General features: G+C 47.3%; 1 protein-coding gene, 1 long non-coding RNA gene and 2 other non-coding genes across 4 annotated transcripts; all 4 read right to left on the bottom strand.

Moving 5' to 3' along the window:
* Window positions 1–1670: 1670 nt before the first annotated feature.
* Window positions 1671–6950, bottom strand: LOC132666911 (uncharacterized). Its single transcript, XR_009604900.2, has 5 exons — window positions 6796–6950; window positions 6568–6606; window positions 6308–6347; window positions 5211–5417; window positions 1671–5033 (listed from the first exon to the last, which is right to left on the bottom strand). It is a non-coding gene; the product is annotated as an uncharacterized LOC132666911 (long non-coding RNA).
* LOC132668131 (small nucleolar RNA SNORD52) lies at window positions 5514–5582 on the bottom strand. Its single transcript, XR_009605489.1, has one exon. It is a non-coding gene; the product is annotated as a small nucleolar RNA SNORD52 (small nucleolar RNA).
* LOC132668134 (small nucleolar RNA SNORD48) lies at window positions 6452–6514 on the bottom strand. Its single transcript, XR_009605492.1, has one exon. It is a non-coding gene; the product is annotated as a small nucleolar RNA SNORD48 (small nucleolar RNA).
* A 5941-nt stretch (window positions 6951–12891) lies between the features above and the next one.
* LOC144616367 (heat shock 70 kDa protein 1) lies at window positions 12892–15386 on the bottom strand. The gene has a single exon (XM_078446745.1). The coding sequence runs from the start codon at window positions 15170–15172 to the stop codon at window positions 13247–13249; it is 1926 nt and encodes a 641-aa protein (XP_078302871.1). The 5' UTR covers window positions 15173–15386; the 3' UTR covers window positions 12892–13246.
* Between the last annotated feature and the right edge of the window lie 4603 nt (window positions 15387–19989).

Here is a 19989-nt window from a genome sequence, read left to right as displayed (position 1 = left end):
TGGCCTGAGCAACTGGTAGGGAAGAGGTGTCACCTGGGTAGGCTAGCAGAATGGCCAGTGGCTGAGGACTCCAGAGATCAGAGGCCTGGAGAGGCTAGGCTCTGGAGGCTCACCGTCTGCAGTGGCCGAGAGAGGCCAGTCTCTGCTTAGAGTAACTGTAGAAAGCTGTGAGATCTTGCCAGTGGGTTAGGTGGAAGGACAGTTTACTTCTGAAGTTGCTTCACTTGTAGAGTAGGGTGAGGGCGAGATGAAGAAGAGTGTTTTGGGACAGAAGTCTTAACCAATCACCATCACTCCTGGAGGAACGCTGTGCGGCTCAAGGATATAGAAGGCTGGAACATGATTTCCATGACTGAAATAAAGTCGTATAACCATCTTCACCATGGCTATAGCTCCATCTTATACCCCAAACCTGGGGCTGGCACAGGAAGGAGGGTCCCAACACCCAGGGGAAGACTTGGATCACACAAATAAGGGCAAGAGGGCACTGGGTGGCTCAATCAGTTGAGCATTCGTCTCTTGATTTCAGCTCAGGTCATCTCATGCTTCATGAGACTGAGCCCCTTGTTGGGCTTTGGGCTGACAGCATGGAGCCTGCTTGGGATGCTCTCTCCCCCTCTCTCAAAACAAACTTAAAAAAAAGATTCTTTCTCCCTGTCCCTCCCCTCCCCACCCCCTGGTTTTTAAGTTTTATAAACTTAAAAACAAATAAGGGCAAGAGAATGTATTAGAGACCCTAGGGACAAGAAAGGAAATTGACCATCTACTTACTAGTGCCATCAGGGACTAAGGATGAGTGTGTGAGGTACCAACTAGGCTATGCACATTAATGATTAAGCTATTTCAAATAAAATTGTAGGTAATACCTAAATAAGGTTTAACATGTATGTGCCAGGCATGGTTTAAATTCGTTTGCTTATATTTAAACCTAATAATTCTTGGGGCGACTGGGTGGCTCAGTCGGTTAAGTGCCAACTTCAGCTTAGGTTATGATCTCGTGGTTTGTGGGTTTGAGCCCCCACCCCGTGCTAACAGCTCAGAGCCTACAGCCTGTTTTGGATTTCGCGTCTCCCTCTCTCTCTGCCCCTACCTCACTTCCACTCTCTCAAAAACAGACATTTAAAAATTTTTAAATAAACCTAATAATTCTTTGTAAGGGTAGGTACTCCACTGACAAATGAGAAAATTGTGAGTGGATAAGTAACCCAGCCAAAGTTAATCAGTCTTGCTCCAGAATCTTAACCAGTCCCCTATACATCGTGATACTATTAACCTAACAAATGCACTTACAGGGGCGCCTGGGTGGTTCTGGCGGTTAAGCGGCCGACTTCGGCTCAGGTCATGATCTCGCGGGTCCATGAGTTCGAGCCCCGTGTCGGGCTCTGTGCTGACAGCTCAGAGCCTGGAGCCTGTTTCAGATTCTGTGTCTCCCTCTCTCTGACCCTCCCCCGTTCATGCTGTCTCAAAAATAAATAAACGTCAAAAAAAAAAAAAAATTAAAAAAAATGCACTTACAAACAGATGTCCTCATATAATACTACCAAAAACACCTGTCAACATAGTTTTTAGGGCTTTTTTCCCAAAATAAAAATGGACAGAAATGTGTATGGGAGGGTGGAATCTAAATTACAAGAAAACACATGAACAAAAAAATCAAGTTGCAGTAAAACTACATGAAGAATTATCCCATATTTATTAAGTTCAAAAAGATACAAAACCCAGTATGTCGTTTAGAGATACATTCAACGTAAAACTCTACATCAGGGAATGATACAGGCACAATTCAGCTGGGTAGTTTCCTGAGTGGCAGGGATTAAAAGCAAATTGAATCAAAGGCAGGTTTGCTTCAGTTACTGGTAATGTTCTAAAGCTGGGTGACCAGTGTAACAAACAAAGGAATTTGAATCCAGACCGATACTCTCTGGCCTTAAGCAAATTATCTAACATCCTGAGCCTTCCTTTCCTTGCCTGCGAAGTGGGGTAGATAACATCAAAGTTGCAAGGTTGAGTTTTAAGAATTCAATGAAGTGAAGCACACGAAAAGCTTAGCACACATCCAAACACTAAATATTTGCTGGCTGCGAAGATAAAACACGATGCCTGAGAGCCAAATACAATTATGTGCTTGGGACTGATCATAAAGCAGTGCATTCCTAGAGGTAATTATTCAGAAATCTGTAGAGAAAAAAGCCAAAGTCTCCTCGTACCCTCACCCCATCCCAGTCCCAATCCCCTCCACAAAAGTAACATTATCTGCTAGCAGGCTAGTTTGTTCTTGTCCTAAAAACAAAAGAGCCCAAGTGAAGGATTTTAAGAAACTTTAATCAAATATTCCCTGCTTTAACCCAAGTTTTAGATAACAAGTCCCTGTTAAACAGGTCTAATCCTCAAATTCTGGGCCAAGCACCAAGGCCAAGGAACCCTTTGCCAGAGCATAGCAATGGGAGCTGCAGACTAAACTGTCCTCCAGAGAGTATCAACCAGGGCAATTTGGGGAAGAAAAAAAATAAAAATAAAGGTGATCAAGGAAAATAAAGGTTGGGAAAAACCTTTGCTAATTCCCAGGGGTGGAGGCCAAGCTGGAAACGTTCAGTAGGAAAATACAGAAGAAATGTAATTTTTTTTTATTATTATTACTTTTATTTTTGAGACAGAGAGAGATAGAGCATGAACAGGGGAAGGTCAGAGAGAGAGGGAGACACAGAATCCGAAACAGGCTCCAGGCTCTGAGCTGTCAGCACAGAGCCCGACACGGGGCTCGAACTCACAGACCGCGAGATCATGACCTGAGCGGAAGTCAGACGCCCAACCGACTGACCCACCCAGGCACCCCTAAGAAATGTAATTTTTAAAAGATGGTTAATAGGTAGGGGCACCTAATACAGCATAAAACTCTTGATCTTGGGGTTGTGAATTCAAGCCCCACACTGGGGGTAGAGATTACTTAAAATAGTAAAAGTTAAGGTAGCAAATGTTTAAAAAAAATTTTTAACATTTATTCATTTTTGAGAGACAGAGAGAGAGCATGAGTGGGGAAGGGGCAGAGAGAGGGAGACACAGAATCCGAAGCAGGCTCCAGGCTCTGAGCCATCAGCCCAGAGCCCAACGCAGGGCTCGAACTCACGGACTGTGAGATCATGACCTGAGCTGGTCAGCGGCTTAACCGACTGAGCCACCCAGGCGCCCCCCAATTTTTTTTTTTTTTTTAACATTTGTTTATTTTTGAGACAGAGAGAGACAGAGCATGAACGGGGAGGGGCAGAGAGAGAGGGAGACACAGAATCTGAAGCAGGCTCCAGGCTCTGAGCCATCAGCCCAGAGCCCGACGCGGGGCTCGAACTCATGGACCGCGAGATCATGACCTGAGCTGGTCGGACGCTTAACTGACTGAGCCAACCAGGCGCCCCAGTAGCAAATGTTTTAAAGAGGAGTTGGGGACTCCTAGGTGGCTCAGTTGGTTAAGTGTCCGACTTTGGTACAGGTCATGATCTCGCAGTTTGCGTTTGAGCCTATGAGGCTCTGTGCTGACTGCTTAGAGCCTGGAGCCTGCTTCAGATTCTGTCTCCCTCTCTCTGTCCCTCACCTGCTCCCGTTCTCTCTCAAAAATAAACTTTAAACAAAAAAGAGATGCCCCTCCCGTACGCTCTCTCAAAATTAAAAAACAAAAGAATGAGGTATAGATAGAACCAAACCCGTGCTAAAACTGTTACAACTGGGAGTAGTGATGATAGGTATAGGGTAGACAGGCAATCTTATGGACACTGAGGCCACAAGCATAAACTGGTATGAAATATACCATGCATTGTTTTGCTTATTAAACCCTTTCAAATTTTACTTTTGAAATGTATTATTCTACAACACAACTTCAAATGGGTACAAATAACAGGGTATATAGCATGACTAGAAACCTAAATGCCCTCCTCCTAGGAACTGGGTAATTTATAATATAATCTTAAAACAACACAAATTTGTACACGCTGGTGGGTAAGAAACCATCTTTGAAATAGTCCAAATATGGATCTGCTTTTTTCCCCAATTTTTACTGTGGTCAGCTACACATAAAACTTACCATCTTAACCATTTTTAAGCACACATTTCAGTAATACTAAGCAATCAACACCACCATCTACCTCCAGAATTCTTTATCTTGTAAACTGAAATTCTATATCCATTAAACTCCATTTACCCCTTTCCCCAGCCCCTGGCAACTAGCACAGGCATGGGTTTGTTTTTTTTTTAATATTTATTTTGGAGACAGTGCAAGCAGGGGAGGGACAAAGAGAAGGGTCCAGAGGATCCAAAGTGGGCACCATGCTGACACCAGTGAGCTTGAACCCACTAACTATGAGATCATAACCCAAGGCAAAGTCAGGCACTAAACCCACTGAGCCACAGTGGTGACCATGTTTTGTTGTTTTTAACTTTAATACTTATTCTTGAAAGAGACAAAGTGGGGGGGAGGGGAGAGAGACACAGAATCTGAAGCAGGCTCCAGGTGCACAGCAAAAAGCCAGACGAAGGGTTCAAACTCACAAACCGGTGATCATGACCTGAGCTGAACGCAAGCTAAGTGCCTGTGTTAACATTTCGACATCCTAAAAATCTTCACTACTTGTTAAGTACATCTAACCCATTAGAATCCTATGGCAGACCACCTAGAAATGCTTAATGTTAGCGTCAACCTAGTTTTTTTATCTTGTATATAGCTGCGAAGAGACATAGCTAGAGGTCAACTGTGATGCTCATTCACAAAGTTACCTTTCACTTCCCTAAATCTTTTTGTACGACTTTGCTTATACAAAAACCAAACTTTTACTTTGCACTAAAGCATTTTATTAGAATCCTTTTGACAAGACCAAGTATTTGATTACAATGAAGCAAAGTGGTCTGAATGATATTTAAAGATCTCAAAACTTCTATGCAGTTTTTTTTCTCAAGTTCAAAGCTGCTCACAGGTTAATGCAGGACAGCTAGATGAAGTTCCTAGGATTTGCTCAACACCAAATAAGAGACATCCTCTCGTTAGCAAAATCCTGAAATTCATAAAAGAACATCTATTAGAAACACGCACACAACTAGAATTAAAGCATGAACTTGGGTGGGTAGAGAAAGCAGGAGTGATTCGTGGTTTCAAATATCCTCAGAGAAATGTTAATGGTCCAAGAAAGTTACCATTACCATTCTGGGGCTGAAGAGAAACTGGTACTCACCATAGGAGCCAGGGAGAAAGGACATGGCTCTTCACTCCTCATTGCAGCCCAAAGATTCAAGTGGCAGGAGCCACTATCTAGGTGACCCAGAAGTCTCAACAGCACTTCTCCAAGAGGCTAAGTTCCCAACTTCAGCCCTTCAGTCACCAGATTAGACACTGATCTGTGAAAGGGCACTGCCCCAAGTAGGCTTCTAGAATAATCAGGCTAGAAAAGTAAAAAGACAACCATCGAGAAGCACAAGCAAATTTAAAGGCCCTCCTGTTGGCCCCTTCTCAGACCCAAGCATCCAGTTCTCCAAATGAGTCAGAACTTAATTTTTGACATCAAGCCCAGCATCAGAGACTCTAGTCTGAGACAATCATCATTCCCAATTTAGGGAGACCTGGATGAAGGCAGGCGATTCTGAGAAGCGATTTAATACACTGAAAGACAATGGTCTTTCATCCAATATAAATAAGGATGCAGCAAAAGAAGAGTGCAGAGATAGCAAGCGCAAAAGTTAAATTACAGTGAAAAAAAATCCAGGATTGTGTGTGTGCACACACACAGAACCAAAAAACCTCCACTGGGGAATACAGAATGTACAGTAAGGAGGCAGGTTTAACCACAATTAGGCAAATGTATAAAAAGTTACCAAAATTTTTTTTTAAAAAGTTCAAGAGGGACATCTGGGTGGCTCAGTCTGGGTGGCATATCGGACTTTGGCTCAGGTCACGATCTCAGGGTTCGTGGGCTCAAGCCCCACATCAGATTCTGTGCTGGCAGCTCAGAGCCAGGAGCTTGTTTCAGATTCTGGGTCTCCCTCTCTTTCCCATCACACTCGTGCTCTCTTAAAAATTAATAAAACATTGGGATGCCTGGGTGGCTCAGTCGGTTAAGCACGGGACTTCGGCTCTGGTAGTGATCTCACAGCTCATGGGTTCGAGCTGGCCATCAATCAGGTTCTGCACCCCTTCATGCTGTCTCCCTCTCTCAGAAATAAACGTTAAAAAAAAAAAAAAAAAAAAAGACTTCACAGTGACCCCATGAAAAGAGTGTTCTGGGATCAAAACAGTCTGAGAAGCACGGAGAAGAATCTCACACCTAATACTCACCTTTATTCAAGGGTAACACACGGCGAGCACCTTAAAACACCTAATGGAAAAATGAAACACAGAGATAGGCCACACTTGTGTTTTTTGGCCACGAGCTTCTCCCCAGCACAGGTACCAGGAAGACCCAGCCCGGGGGAGGGAGATGGTCAGCGCGCTGCGGTGACGGCGTCAGCGAGACACTCAGAATCACCTGGGTTCATCATCACCCCCGTCTTCCCCAAGGCCACCGCCAGCCATTCCATCTCGCACAATCCACTCACCCTCGTGGCGCTGCGAACCAGCCTGCGAAGACCAGGGCCCTGGGAAGAAACCCATGAGTCAGCAGGGGCCGGGGGCAACCCCAGCCGAGTACCCCCCCTGCCCTGGGCTGGGTCAGTTCCAAACGATGGCGTCACGTACACATCAGAAACTCTAGTCTGTAATGGCAGTTCATCCTGCTCAGCCCGAGGCTGCAGTCCCCTCACCCAACAGGAACCCGAGATACCTACACGAAGGAAGCTTGGCAGAGACAGCGCAGGTCGCCGGGGCCGCCGCCTCCCCCTGGCGTAGGGGATGGAGCCAGAGCAGCCCCCCCCCCCCCCGGCGCAACACAGCACGCGGACATTCTCCAAAAGCAAGTGCATCGCACAGAGAACTATAATGGCGGAGTCCCGGCTATTTATGGCGACGTGGGGTCGGGGGCCTGACGGGTATGGCTGTCTTCGTCGATGCCTGTTCGACCCACGGCATTTTCCCCTTCGTTCAAACAAGAATAAAGCAAGTGAAAGAGAGGCCAGGAGTGAATGTTTCACACTCTTCCGGGCAAATAATTCAGACCTATTTTGTTAATTTTGAAAAACAAAAGACAGATGACCGTCTCTCCATCGGCCGGGCCGGAGACAGTCCCTGGCGCGGCAGGAAGCCTGCGCAGCTGAAAGCCTGCGCAGCCGAGTGCTTTTCCTTATTAGCTTCCCGGGCTGACAAGGCCCCGCTGGAATAACTTCTCCCTCGTCCTCACCAGTTCGGGGTCCTGGTCACGCTCAGAGACTGTCACCTGCTCTGTCTAGCCAGCGAAATCTGAATTCACCGCCCACTCCAGCCCGCAGACCTATCAGTCATATTAACCTTAGTGTCTTTTTTTTTTAACAGCTTTATTAAGATATAAATAACATACAATAAACAGTTTTTTAACATAGACCATTTGATAACTTAAAAAAAAAATGTAACCTTTTAAGTGTACAGTTCAGTAGTGTTGAATGTATCACGTTGTTGTGCAACCTATCTGCAGAACTTTATCCTACTATACCCATGAAACTACTCCCAGTTCGTTTCCTGTCCTCTTTATGAGCAGTTCATGGACTGGGAGTTGGCCAGAAATGGTAGACGTGTTCAGTACACTCTAAATAGAACCATATATCTCAGGAGGGTTAGAAGCAAAACAAATAGGGGTGCTGTAGCAACAGCCAGGCCCTGTTCTCCCTTTGCTAGTTTTTCTCCCCCAGAAATCTGGTCATTTGCTCTTGGCCTCTATTAAGAGGCCATCAACTCATAAATTATCCCGAATCCCACCTTCCTGGATGGACCCTTCTATACCTCCTCATTTATAAATGTAGTTAGTGTTTGGTGATGTATGTTGGCCTCTTCATCTTTTATGAGAAAGGAATATATGAGTTGGGGGTTCCACATCATACAAAATCATTTTTGTTTTTAGTAATCTCTATACCGAAGGTGGGGCTCGAACTCATGACCCCAAGATCAAGAGTCACATGCTCTACCCAGCCAGCCAGGCACTCCCAAAATCAGTCTTATTTTATTTTATTTGTATTTATTTTTGAGAGAGAGAGTGTGTCAGGGAGTAAGCAGGGAAGGGGCCTAGAGAGAGGGAAACACAGAATCTGAAGCAGGTTCCAGGCTCTGAGCTGCCGGCACAGAGTCCTACATGGGACTTGAACCCACGAACTGGGAGATCATGACCTGGCCAAAGCCAGAGGCTTAACTGACTGAGCCACCCGGGCGCCCCTTATCGTTATTTTTTTTTTAATGTTTATTTATTTTGAGAGAGCGAGCGAGCAGGGAAGTATCAGAGACCGAGGGAGAGTGAGAATCCCAAGCAGGCTCTGCACTACCAGCGTAGAGTCTGCCATGCAGGGCTCAAACCCAGCAACTGTGAAATCACTACCTGAACTGAAAGCAAGAGTCAGATGTTTAACTGAGCCACCCAGGTGCCCCAGTCTTCTTCTTAAGTCCCATAATTAGGCACAGTGGACACAGATTAAAATGCAGAAGAAGGCCATTGTGGGTGCAGAAAATCTATCCTCTTACTTCTGCAATAATCTTTCCATCTTGCCCCAAGGTTTCAGACTTCCATCAAAAAAATGTCTTCCCAGGAGCACCTGAGTGGCTCAGTCAGTTGAGCACTTCTGAGCTTTGATTTTGGCTCAGGCAGTGATCCTGGGATCGTGGTACTGAGTCCCGCATCTGGTTCCATGCTGAACGCTGAGCACGGGGTGTGCTTGAAAGTGTCTCTCTTCCTCCTTCTGTCTCTCTCCCCTGCTCACGAAAGCTCTCTCTCCTCTAACATAAAAAATACAACTGCTTAAAAAAAAAAAAATCTCTTCCCAGGGGCACCTGGCTGGCTCAGCTGGGAGAGCATGAGACTCTTGTCTTGGGGTCTTGAGTTTGATCTCCACATTGGCTATAAAGGGGCACCTGGGTGGCTCGGTCGGTTAAGCATCCGACTTCGACTCAGGTCATGATCTTACAGTCTGTGAGTTCGAGTCCTGCGTTCGACCCTGTGCTGACAGCCTGGAGCCTGCTTTGGATTCTGTGTCTCCCTCTCCCTCTGCTCCCCCCACCTCATGCTCTGTCTCTCTCTCTCAAAAATAAACATTTAAAAAAAATTTTTTAAATAATAAAAATAAAAAAGAAACAAAAAATCTCTTCCAAGAATCCTGCAGTATTCACTTGTTCACTTGATACATTTCTCAACTCTTAGGGGCTGAGTTTCGCCCACAGTTGATGCTGCAAAGTAGACTTTGCTTTAAGTTCCAAAATGTGTATGTGTACCAGTAGCTAATGAATTCTCATATTAAAAAAAAAAAAAAAAAAATTTGGGAGTCTCTTTTCTTTTTTTTAACATTTGTTTTTCAGGGGCACCTGGGTTGCTCAGTCGGTTAAGCGTCTGACTTCGGCTCAGGTCATGATCTCACACTTCGTGGGTTCAAGCCCCGCATCGGGCTCTGTGCTGACAGCTCAGAGCCTGGAGCCTGCTTCAGATTCTGTGTCTCCCTGTCTGTCTGCCCCTCCCCTGTTCACGCTCTGTCTCTGTCTCAAGAATAAATAAACATTAAAAAATTTTTGTTTTTTATTTTAGTAATTTCTACATCCAACATGGGGTTCAAACTTAGGACCCCAAGATCAAGAGTTAAATGTTCACCTTTTTATTTTTATTAAAAAAAAATTTTTTTTTAATGTTCATTTATTTTTGAGAGAGAGAAAGAATGCAAGTGGGGGAGGTACAGAGAGAGGGGAAAACACAGACTCTGAAGCAGGCTCCAGGCTCCGAGCTGTCAGTACAGAGCAGAGCCTGACCTCATGAACTGCGAGATCAGATGCTCAACCAACTGAGCCACCCAGCCACCCCAAGCATTACAAGCTCTCTGGACTGAGCCAGCCAGGTGCCCCTGAATTACCATATTCTGATGTTGCTTCCTAAAGAACCACTTCCCAGCCTCAGGGATTCTCTTTTTTGACCCATCAAGCTGTCCTTGGAGATTTCCCTAACCTCTATCACTGCTGCTACCAGTGAATCAACACTTCTAGGCCTTTCAAGCCTCAGGCTCCCATTGACTGTAGAAAGCCCATTACCGCCAAGGGCTGTTCCCACTAGCAGACACCTTCCCCCCTCTTCCATGCCCCAGCCCTCTAAAAATGTAATCAGCAATAGCCTCTGATGTGATTTTTCTCCACTATTGGCTGCACATTAGAAACACTCAGACAGCTTTACTTCCATACAATGCCTTAGCCCACTCCCAAAGATTCTGACTCCTGGTGGAGGCCTGGCAGCAGTATTTTTTTTAGCTTCCCCCACTGATTTTAGTATACCACTAAGTTGGAGAAACATGTTTCCAATAGCTTGCAGCTACTTATTCCCTATCTTACCTGCCAGGTTACAGGAAAACAAAAAACAAACAAAAAAACCCTAACAAACCCAATTTCTGCTGCTGCTGCTGCTGCTGCTGCAGTTAAAACTACATTTACCATATTCTATGATAGGAAGCTACAGTGTTATAGTTCATCTATTTTTCTGAGTAAAACAAGCCTTTGAGAATTGGCCCAGGAACCAAAAGAACTTACTATATTCCATTTCCTTTACAAGCTTTCAAGGAGAGCTTCCTATATTTTGTAATTCCTAAAATGTTTGATTTTCCCAGAGGGTGCAGATTTATTGAAAAACAGAACTTGAGCTTCAATTTGTTTTTATTTTGGAGTAGTTATTTCCAGGCTCAGTTTTGGGGAGGTAGAGGTTGAGATTCTATCAGGCTAAAGAAAATGTTAAGGACACCTAACTGCTCTGGCAGGAAGAACCCCCTGGGGAAGAGCTTGTAATGGGAAGAAAGCCCATTTCCTTGATCTTCCCAGCTGTATCCTGTACCCAGCTTTCAGCTCCTTCTCCTTCTTAATTAAATTTGATCTTACTTTAAATTCCTCTGGTTTTGAGATTGTCCATAAAAAGGACAAAGAGGTTACTGATCGTTAAAACTGGGGTAAAACCATCACTTAGAACCGGACAGGAACCCAATGCCAATGGTGTTCAGGCAGTGTGGAAAAAAAACCAGCATTTGTTGCTAATTTTGCCCTGGATGTAGTTGAGGTGACCACTCTCACATGCTAATCTATGAAAAAACTTTAGGACACCTGATTTAGAAGATGGGGAGATAGAAATTACTGAAGATTACTGGGGGAAAGCACAGAAGTTGCCTCATTATAAAGTTATTTAGGGTGACCGTGGGGTGGTCTTGAGCCGACAACCAAGAAAGAATTCTTGAAGATGACTTTAGTGCAAAAAAGGTGATTTTATTAAACCATGCGGACAGGACCTATGGGCAGGAAGAGCTGCACTGGTGTCCTGACTGGTAACATTTTATATCCTCAGGTTGGGTGGGGGTCAGGGATAGAGCAAGTCTCTAAGAATTTTGGAAGCAAGGTTTCCAGTACCTTGAGGGACTAGCTGTTGCTAGGGAAACGCCATTTATTACCGCTTAATAAAACCCCAGTCAAGAGACCATTCAGATGTATATGGGGTGGGGGCATAAGCTTGGAATATGATTCCCAGCATATATCTTGGGGCAGTTAAGATAAAGGAAGTAGATTTACAGGATCCTTGAGGTTGGGATAATGTTAAGCTAGGGTTCTCTTTCGCCCCCAGCAAAGTGTTATCACTGAGGCAACGTAGTTCCTAGAGCCATGTCACTCTGCAAGTTCCAAGGACTTGTTAGTTTCCCACATTACTATGGCAAGCACTTTCCTTTGTTCTCAGGTATCCAGGAGTGAGGAGTATCACACATATTCCACCTGGGGATGGAGTGTTGTGTGCCAGCCTGTATTTTGCCCTCAGTTTGCCCCAAGCTTCCTCATCAATTGTCATGCCTCCCAAATCCTCAGAATCTTGGTCTTCATGTGCTTGATAACTGCAGCAAGGGTGACCATGGCAAAAAATGTTACTGGTCTATGCCACGTTTCTGCTCAAAATGATTTAGATCTTTAAAAGTGAAGTTGTACTGGGGGTGCCTGGGTAGATCAGTCGGTTAAGTGACCGACTGAAGCTCAGGTCATGATCTCGAGGTCTGTGGGCTGGAGCCTCTCATCAGGCTCTGCACGGATAGCTCAGAGCCAGGATCCTGCTTCAGATTCTGTGTCTCCCTTTCTCTCTTTCCCTCCCCTGTTCGCACTCCATTGCTCTCTCAAAAACATTTAAGAAAAAATTTTAATTTAAAAAAAGGGAGGTCACATTAAGGAATCTACTGAAGTCATTGCTTCACTATATACTAATTTGGATGTAAATTAAAAAAAAAAGTTAAAAAAAGGGAGGTCATTCTGACAAAATATTTTAAAATGAGACAACCCAAATCGAGGTTAAATAATTTACACTTGGTCACCCAGCTGGCATTTACAACCCTAGAGTGTGAATCTGCATCTCATTTTTGCTGTTTTGCACACCTCTAAAATAATTTATAACTCAAATAAAAGACTAAGACTCACAGCTCAGAAGTGACAAATTAAGGGCTCTGCACACGTTAAGTGTGAGAGTAAAGAACCGTGAACATCTCTCAACACTGCCTTTAACCCAGAAGTTCTCCCCAAAACCATTTTTGCAGCTCCCATCCCCTTTTCCCCTAAAAAAAGTGTCACCCACAAAAATGGGCAGCTGAAATTTTGTTTTCTAGCACAGATATAATTTAAAACCTACAATTAAGTCTTAAAATAAATAGCCAAAGTCACAGCTCCTCATAGTGTACCTCTCTTCAGAAGTACTGTATTTTTCAGCCTATGAAATTCAGACATTCCAAGAAAGGTCCGCTATCCCCCCTCAAATAAAAATCGACTTGTATTTGTAACATTTTATTTTTCATCATGAAGTATACAAATTGTTAAAAAAAAAAAAAAAGCCATTCCATGACTTCCGGTGTTTACAAAGCAAAATTGGACAGAGGGTGGCAGTGTTTGCTCATTTTACAGAGGAGGGAAAAAAAGCACCAACTTACTTTCAAGGCAAAAACTCTACTAAAAACACTAGTATATCACAAGGAAATAATAAACACAAACATTATCAGGTTACAACCTAACTTTAGAATAAATTGAAATAACAGAAAACTGGAAGTAGGAAAAAATACAGTGTGATAGCAAGGTCCTCAGGTCACCTCGACTTGGAAAGAAATACGAGTCAGGAAGGTAAGGATCCTAATCCACCTCCTCAATGGTGGGGCCTGACCCAGAGCCACCTCTGGGGGCCTGAGCCCCAAAGCCACCAGCCCCAGGGCCACCCGCCCCCTGGTACAGTCCGCTGATGATGGGGTTACACACCTGCTCCAGCTCCTTCCTCTTGTGCTCAAACTCGTCCTTCTCGGCCAAGGTGTTGGCGTCCAGCCAGGAAATGACCTCCTGGCACTTGTCCAGCACCTTCTTCTTGTCGGCCTCGCTGATCTTCCCCTTGAGACCCTCATCCTCCACGGCACTCTTCATGTTGAAGGCGTACGACTCCAGGGCGTTCTTGGCAGACACCCTCTCGCGCTGCACCTCGTCCTCGGCTTTGTACTTCTCCGCCTCCTGCACCATGCGCTCGATCTCCTCCTTGCTCAGCCGGCCCTTGTCGTTGGTGATGGTGATCTTGTTGGCTTTGCCCGTGCTCTTGTCCGTGGCCGTGACGTTCAGGATGCCATTGGCATCGATGTCGAAGGTCACCTCGATCTGGGGCACTCCGCGTGGGGCCGGGGGGATGCCGCTCAGCTCGAAGCGCCCCAGCAGGTTATTGTCCCGCGTCATGGCCCTCTCGCCCTCGTACACCTGGATCAGCACTCCGGGCTGGTTGTCCGAATAGGTGGTGAAGATCTGCGTCTGCTTGGTGGGGATGGTGGAGTTGCGCTTGATCAGGGCAGTCATCACGCCGCCGGCCGTCTCCAGCCCCAGCGACAGGGGCGCCACGTCCAGCAGCAACAGGTCCTGCACGTTCTCAGACTTGTCCCCCATCAGGATGGCCGCCTGCACCGCCGCCCCGTAGGCCACTGCCTCGTCGGGGTTGATGCTCTTGTTGAGATCGCGCCCGTTGAAGAAGTCTTGCAGCAGCTTCTGCACCTTGGGGATGCGGGTGGAGCCCCCCACCAGGACCAGGTCGTGGATCTGGGCCTTGTCCAGCTTGGCGTCGCGCAGAGCCTTCTCCACCGGCTCCAGGGTGCTCCGGAACAGGTCCGAGCACAGCTCCTCGAACCGCGCCCTCGTGATGGACGTGTAGAAGTCGATGCCCTCGAACAGGGAGTCGATCTCCAGGCTGGCCTGGGTGCTGGACGACAGGGTCCTCTTGGCCCGCTCGCAGGCGGTGCGCAGCCGCCTCACGGCTCGCTTGTTCTGGCTGATGTCCTTCTTGTGCTTCCTCTTGAACTCCTCCACGAAGTGGTTCACCAGCCTGTTGTCAAAGTCCTCCCCACCCAGGTGGGTGTCCCCCGCCGTGGCCTTCACCTCGAAGATGCCGTCGTCGATCGTCAGGATGGACACGTCGAAGGTGCCCCCGCCCAGGTCAAAGATGAGCACGTTGCGCTCCCCCTTGCCCGTCCTGTCCAGGCCGTAGGCGATGGCGGCGGCCGTGGGCTCGTTGATGATCCGCAGCACGTTCAACCCCGCGATCACCCCCGCGTCCTTGGTGGCCTGCCGCTGCGAGTCGTTGAAGTAGGCCGGCACGGTGATCACCGCGTTGGTCACCGGGTAGCCCAGGTACGCCTCGGCGATCTCCTTCATCTTGGTCAGCACCATGGACGAGATCTCCTCGGGGTAGAACGCCTTGGTCTCCCCCTTGTAGCTCACCTGCACCTTGGGCTTATCTCCGTCGTTGATCACCCGGAAAGGCCAGTGCTTCATATCCGACTGCACCACCGGGTCGCCGAACTTGCGGCCGATCAGCCGCTTCGCGTCGAACACGGTGTTCTGCGGGTTCAGCGCCACCTGGTTCTTGGCCGCATCCCCGATGAGCCGCTCGGTGTCCGTGAAGGCCACGTAGCTGGGGGTGGTGCGGTTGCCCTGGTCGTTGGCGATGATCTCTACCTTGCCGTGCTGGAACACCCCCACGCATGAGTAGGTGGTGCCCAGGTCGATGCCGATGGCTGCGGTTTTAGCCATGTCGGTGTCCTGCTCCCTTGCCCGGCGCTGAGGTTCAGCCTTTGTGAACGTCGGTCGGGATAGGCGACGAGGAACTCGGTCTGTTCCGAAGCTGCAAACTCGAACTTGCGGGGAGCCCGACTCAGCCGGTCTGCGGAAATTGCGCTAGCGGTCACCGCCTGAACCCCGAAGGTTTCTCTGCAGGCTTGCTGTTTTTCGGGACGGGGCGGCTCTGTGTTTATAACGCCTCATCGAGCCCCACCTTTTCTGTCCTCAGCCAATCACGGAGCTCTGCGGGGCTGCCAGGCCGGGAATATTCCAGCGGTTTCGCATCGCGTCCTGCCTCCAGGCTTTCTGGGACCAATCAGCGTTCTGGGTGCCGCCCCTCCCAGAACTCTCCAGACTCTTCTCGGATTCTTGGGAAGGGACCCGAGTCCTAAGGGGAGGGAGGAGAGGAGCTGGGAAGGGCGGTTGTTGGCTCCGCCCACCCAGTCTCGGTACCTCCCAGCGATGCTGTCCACGGACTTTGAAATTGACTAGAAAGACTAGCATTTATAATCGCAGGCCAGTGAGAGCCGCCTGGGGTTCAAACTAGTTTTGCGGTTTAAGATTAAGGTTAAGGAATACACGACTCCCAGGGATACCCCAAATACGTAAAGTTCCCAAGTTTCTCGAAGTGGGTGGGGTATCGGCGGGTCAAAGAGACTCTGATTGGATTGTGGCGCTGACGGATAGGGTCGCGTTTAGGCCCGCTGGTGCATTGGTCCAAAGGCCTGAGCTGCCTGAGGATTGCCTTAGCCAGCCGTGGCGTTTTTCCCCACTTTCGATTTAAAGTAGAAATGAGAAGGAAAGAGATAATGCAATATAGTTTTGACATCGTCTCTAACCTACACGGTTGAAATACCTGGGGATGGGAGAATTTGAATTTTTAAAAGAAAAACACTTAAGTAAACAATTGGTTCTTAAACTGGAGAACGTCCCCAGTGCCCCAGAAGGAACGTGCTGGGTCAAGGGCGGGGGGGAGGGGGAAGGGTGGGGCAGGGGAAGGGGTAGGCTAGGGCTGGGATCCGCTGCTCCCCTTCGCTTTGGGCGGGGCTCGGGCCAGAGGAAGAAAAAACTTTCCGTGGGACTTCAGCTGTCTTTAAGACTTTGGGGCTTCTCCATTTCCCTCCTCTATCAAGCTGGGGGGTCTGGGCCACCCCATTCCCAGAGGGTTTGCCTGTTAATTCCCGGTTCATACTCAGACCCCAGAATTCGATCTTCTGCCCTCTGTCCCCCGTAGGCTGGCCCTCCTTTTTAAATGAAATGCAGAGGGAGGTGAGTCGGCAAGGGAGAGGTGAGGATGTTTAGTCTTTAATAGTATAAGCCACAGCTGGTTGCAGGTGGTCCCTGTTAAGCACACTGGTCGGGATGATGCTGGAAGGTGGGAGGGGTTGGCCGGACCCAGGTTCTACTTACAGCTCCTTTAAAATTTAAGATTATTTGTCATGCATTTAATCCACCCACTTAGTTTTCTATCCTAGATTCCAACTTTCTGCATGTTTTCCTCTCTCCTTTAAATACAAACACATTTGATCATTTTGGCCTTTAAAAAAAAGTTCTTGGGCACCTGGCTGGCTCAGTTGGTTAAACGTTGGACTTCAGCTCATGTCATGATCTTGTGGTCCTGATTTCCAGCCCCTAGTCAGGATCTGAGCTGTCAGCACAGAGCCCGGACCCTGCTTCAGATTCTGTGCCTTTCTGTCTCTACCCCTCTCCTGCTCACGCTCTCTCTCTCTCTCTCTCTCAAAAATGAATAAATCTTAAAAAAATAAAAATAAAAAATTCTTTGTGGATATGTAAGACCAGCAGTTGTTGGGCGCGTGAACTGGAAGTGACATTAAATAGTACCAGGTTCACAACCCACCAAAAATAGACACATTGCTGTACCCACATAGTTGAACACAGAAAACCTAACACAATGAGAGAAAACAGTGTTTGTTTATTTGTTTTTATATGAGAAGGCAGTTTTTGATGAAGTGAAGGAATCTTGCTTTTGAACATTTTTGCTCAATTGGAATTGCTTTCACAATCCTGTGTGTGTTTGTGCAGGCAAGTGATAACTTTTTTTACGTTCAGTTGTGGCTCCCTAATGAGTCATCTCCTAATCTGGTCAAACTGGTCAAACTTACGGAATTTTCCATTTCTTTATGCGATCTCTGGCAACTCCCCAAGCTTCCATTATAGGTGCCCAATGTGTCAACACTTCTAGGGGCCCTTAATCTCACCTCCTCCCTCTGGAAGCTTCCCTGCCATTACCTGCTACTAGCGGCAGTTCTGGATTTATTCCTTCCTTCTTTCCAGATCTGCAGTTTAAACTTTATTGGCTGGAAGCAAAGGACATCACTGTACCCACCGCCTGGCAGGTAGACATGGTGATAGGGGTTCAAATCTTGCTGCTGTTGGCACAGCAGAAAAAGATCCATTACAAATGCTGTTTTCCATGAATCAGAAACCTACACTCTATAGTTGACCTACCTTTTGAGTTAACTCTCTCTCTGTGGACTGGTCTGGAAACTGAAACATCTATATTCCTTTTCATTTCCTGGCAAGGAGAGTGTCTCCTGGATTTTGTCTTTTACACTGGATGCCTTCCAAGGCAAAAACCCAGTCACAGGTTTAACTGGTGTCTAAAGTGACTGTAAGAACCCCAAGAAATTTTCTAGAATTTTACTTTGACTAAGTTTGCAATTAGGTTTTATCGGGTTTGGCATTTGAAAGGATAGAGTATCAGGTTTCCTCAAGCTGGTGGAACTGTCAGGTACTTAACTAAGCGGGGAGTGGGGAGACAGGAGAGGGAGAGCCGAGAATGTTGACTGCTGGCGGCAGGAAGTATGGAGGAGGGGAGCCTTTATCACCCTGAAGCTGCTGCGGCTTCTTTTTTCTTCTCCTTTTTCCCTGCAGTTTCTCAAACTTTACTGTTTTCTCCTCAGTTCTTTCAGTTTTAAAAGATGGTATAATTCTAAGGTTAGCCAGAAAAAAACAAAAGAGGTAACTGCTAGGAAACCTAGAACCAGGCATTTTTAACAAGTCGGTGGCAAAAGCTGCAGTGACCTGGGAAAGCTGCAGATTTCCAGCAGCTTGGAAAAAACTGAGACATACCCAGGTTTGTATCTGACTCTATTTCCTTGTTCAGACTGTTTTGTTTTTTGGTTTTTGTTTGTTTGTTTGCTTCTTCCTCTTCTTCCTCCTTCTTCACAAGGAAATGCTTGTAAGTTACCTAAATTACAAAAGTCTCTATCTCTAAAATAGAATCAACAGAATCTATTTTATAGGATGGTAGGCATCAGTGATTAATAACATAATGCTTCTAAGGCCTTAGTTCTGTGCCTGTGACAGAGTAGTGCTCTGAAATTTGCTCCCTTCTCGCTTCTTAGCAGGGATCCCGTACTCAGGTCTGACATCTCAAGTCTTTCCTGTTGAGTTGCCTATGAGGTTGGGGACAACTGCCAGGACAATGGCATTACTTTCAGTTTGCTGGAGAAACTATCTTAAGATTTTCAGGCAGAGGCCATTCAGGCAAACCTTTTCATTTTCAGAGAGGAACACAAAGGATCAGTGGTTCACTGGCTTGGTCTGGTCACTCAGCTAATTATAGAACAGGGGATTGAACCTACAGGTCCTCATATTTCCCATTTTGAACTTCTCTCAGGGCTGGCACAGGCATCCTATCCCTTTCATTCTCTGAAGAGGAAAACAAATGGCCACAAAAGGGAGTGAAGTGAATGTCAGGGCTCTGACAGAGCACATTAGGGACACCACGGGGCTATGTGACCAGCCAGGGACTCCTCTCTCTGGGCTGCCACTTCTGACTCCTGACCATCCCAACCCCACCACCCACTCCTACCTTTCCCACCCTTCCAGCTCTCCCAGCCCTGCCTCCCCTTCCCTTCATAACAGAAGGTTCCCTCGCAAAGGGGAAAGCAGGGAGCCCTGTTACTATGGCTAGGCTGGGACAGAGTTCACAGAATTTTCTGGAAATTAAATATAGAGAGATGACTAAGCTTGATTTTCTAGGGCGGGAGTTAGCGGGGTTGAGGGTGTGGGGAGACTTGGATGAGGCAGTTTGTTGAAGAGTTTTCCTACGAGTCAGTCTCCGCCCTGGAACCCAGAAAACTCCAGAAAGTTCGGGACAGCGGTGAAAGAGAGCGTAGAGCGCCACCCGGAGAGGGCGGGGGCGCCAGCCGGCGGGGGCGGGGCCGCAGAGCGCGGAGGCCGCCGCTGGGGCCTAACTGGCGGGACTGGCCGCAGAATTGCCTGGCCGGTACCGGGGTTCTGTGATTGTTTTTTTCCAAAACGGGGTTAAAGGAGAAAAAAGGCGAGAGCTTCAGAGTATTTCTCACACTAGCTAATGTATGCGACGAAAACACTGGAAAGTCTCGTAACTCCTACGATTAGGCCGGACGAATTGGGTGGCCAGACGCCAGAAGAGAAGGTCCCCACACAGCCCGAGGCGAACGCACCCGGGGCCTGGCGAGGACGTGCGGCGGAGACGCACCCGGTGGCCTTGCCCTGTCGCCGCCTCACCTTCACCTCCTGGCTCTAGTTCCCCATTTAAAGGCCCTCGGAAGTGATTCTCGTCTTCTGGACACCTTCTTCCCCCTGCCTCAATGCTTCCCGGTTGTGCCCGATCTTCCGATCCTTGACTGGGCCCGACAGGGATGGTGGGGCGGGTTGGGTTCACCCCGATGTCCGGAATTCCCTGTGCGCCCCGACCCCTTAGGCTTTCTGTGAGCGGCTCGAGGAAAGAGGCGGGACTGGTGGTATTGATCTGTCCCAGTGCAGCGGATTCCCAAGAG

Source organism: Panthera onca, chromosome B2 (genome assembly GCF_046562875.1).
Source record: "Panthera onca isolate mPanOnc1 chromosome B2, mPanOnc1 haplotype 2, whole genome shotgun sequence".
NCBI lineage: Eukaryota > Metazoa > Chordata > Mammalia > Carnivora > Felidae > Panthera > Panthera onca.
This window is presented reverse-complemented; position numbering and strand designations above follow the sequence as displayed.

Excerpts from the sequence above, each read along its gene's own strand:
- LOC144616367 (XM_078446745.1), bottom strand. The coding sequence starts at position 15,172 with ATGGCTAAAACCGCAGCCATCGGCATCGACCTGGGCACCACCTACTCA.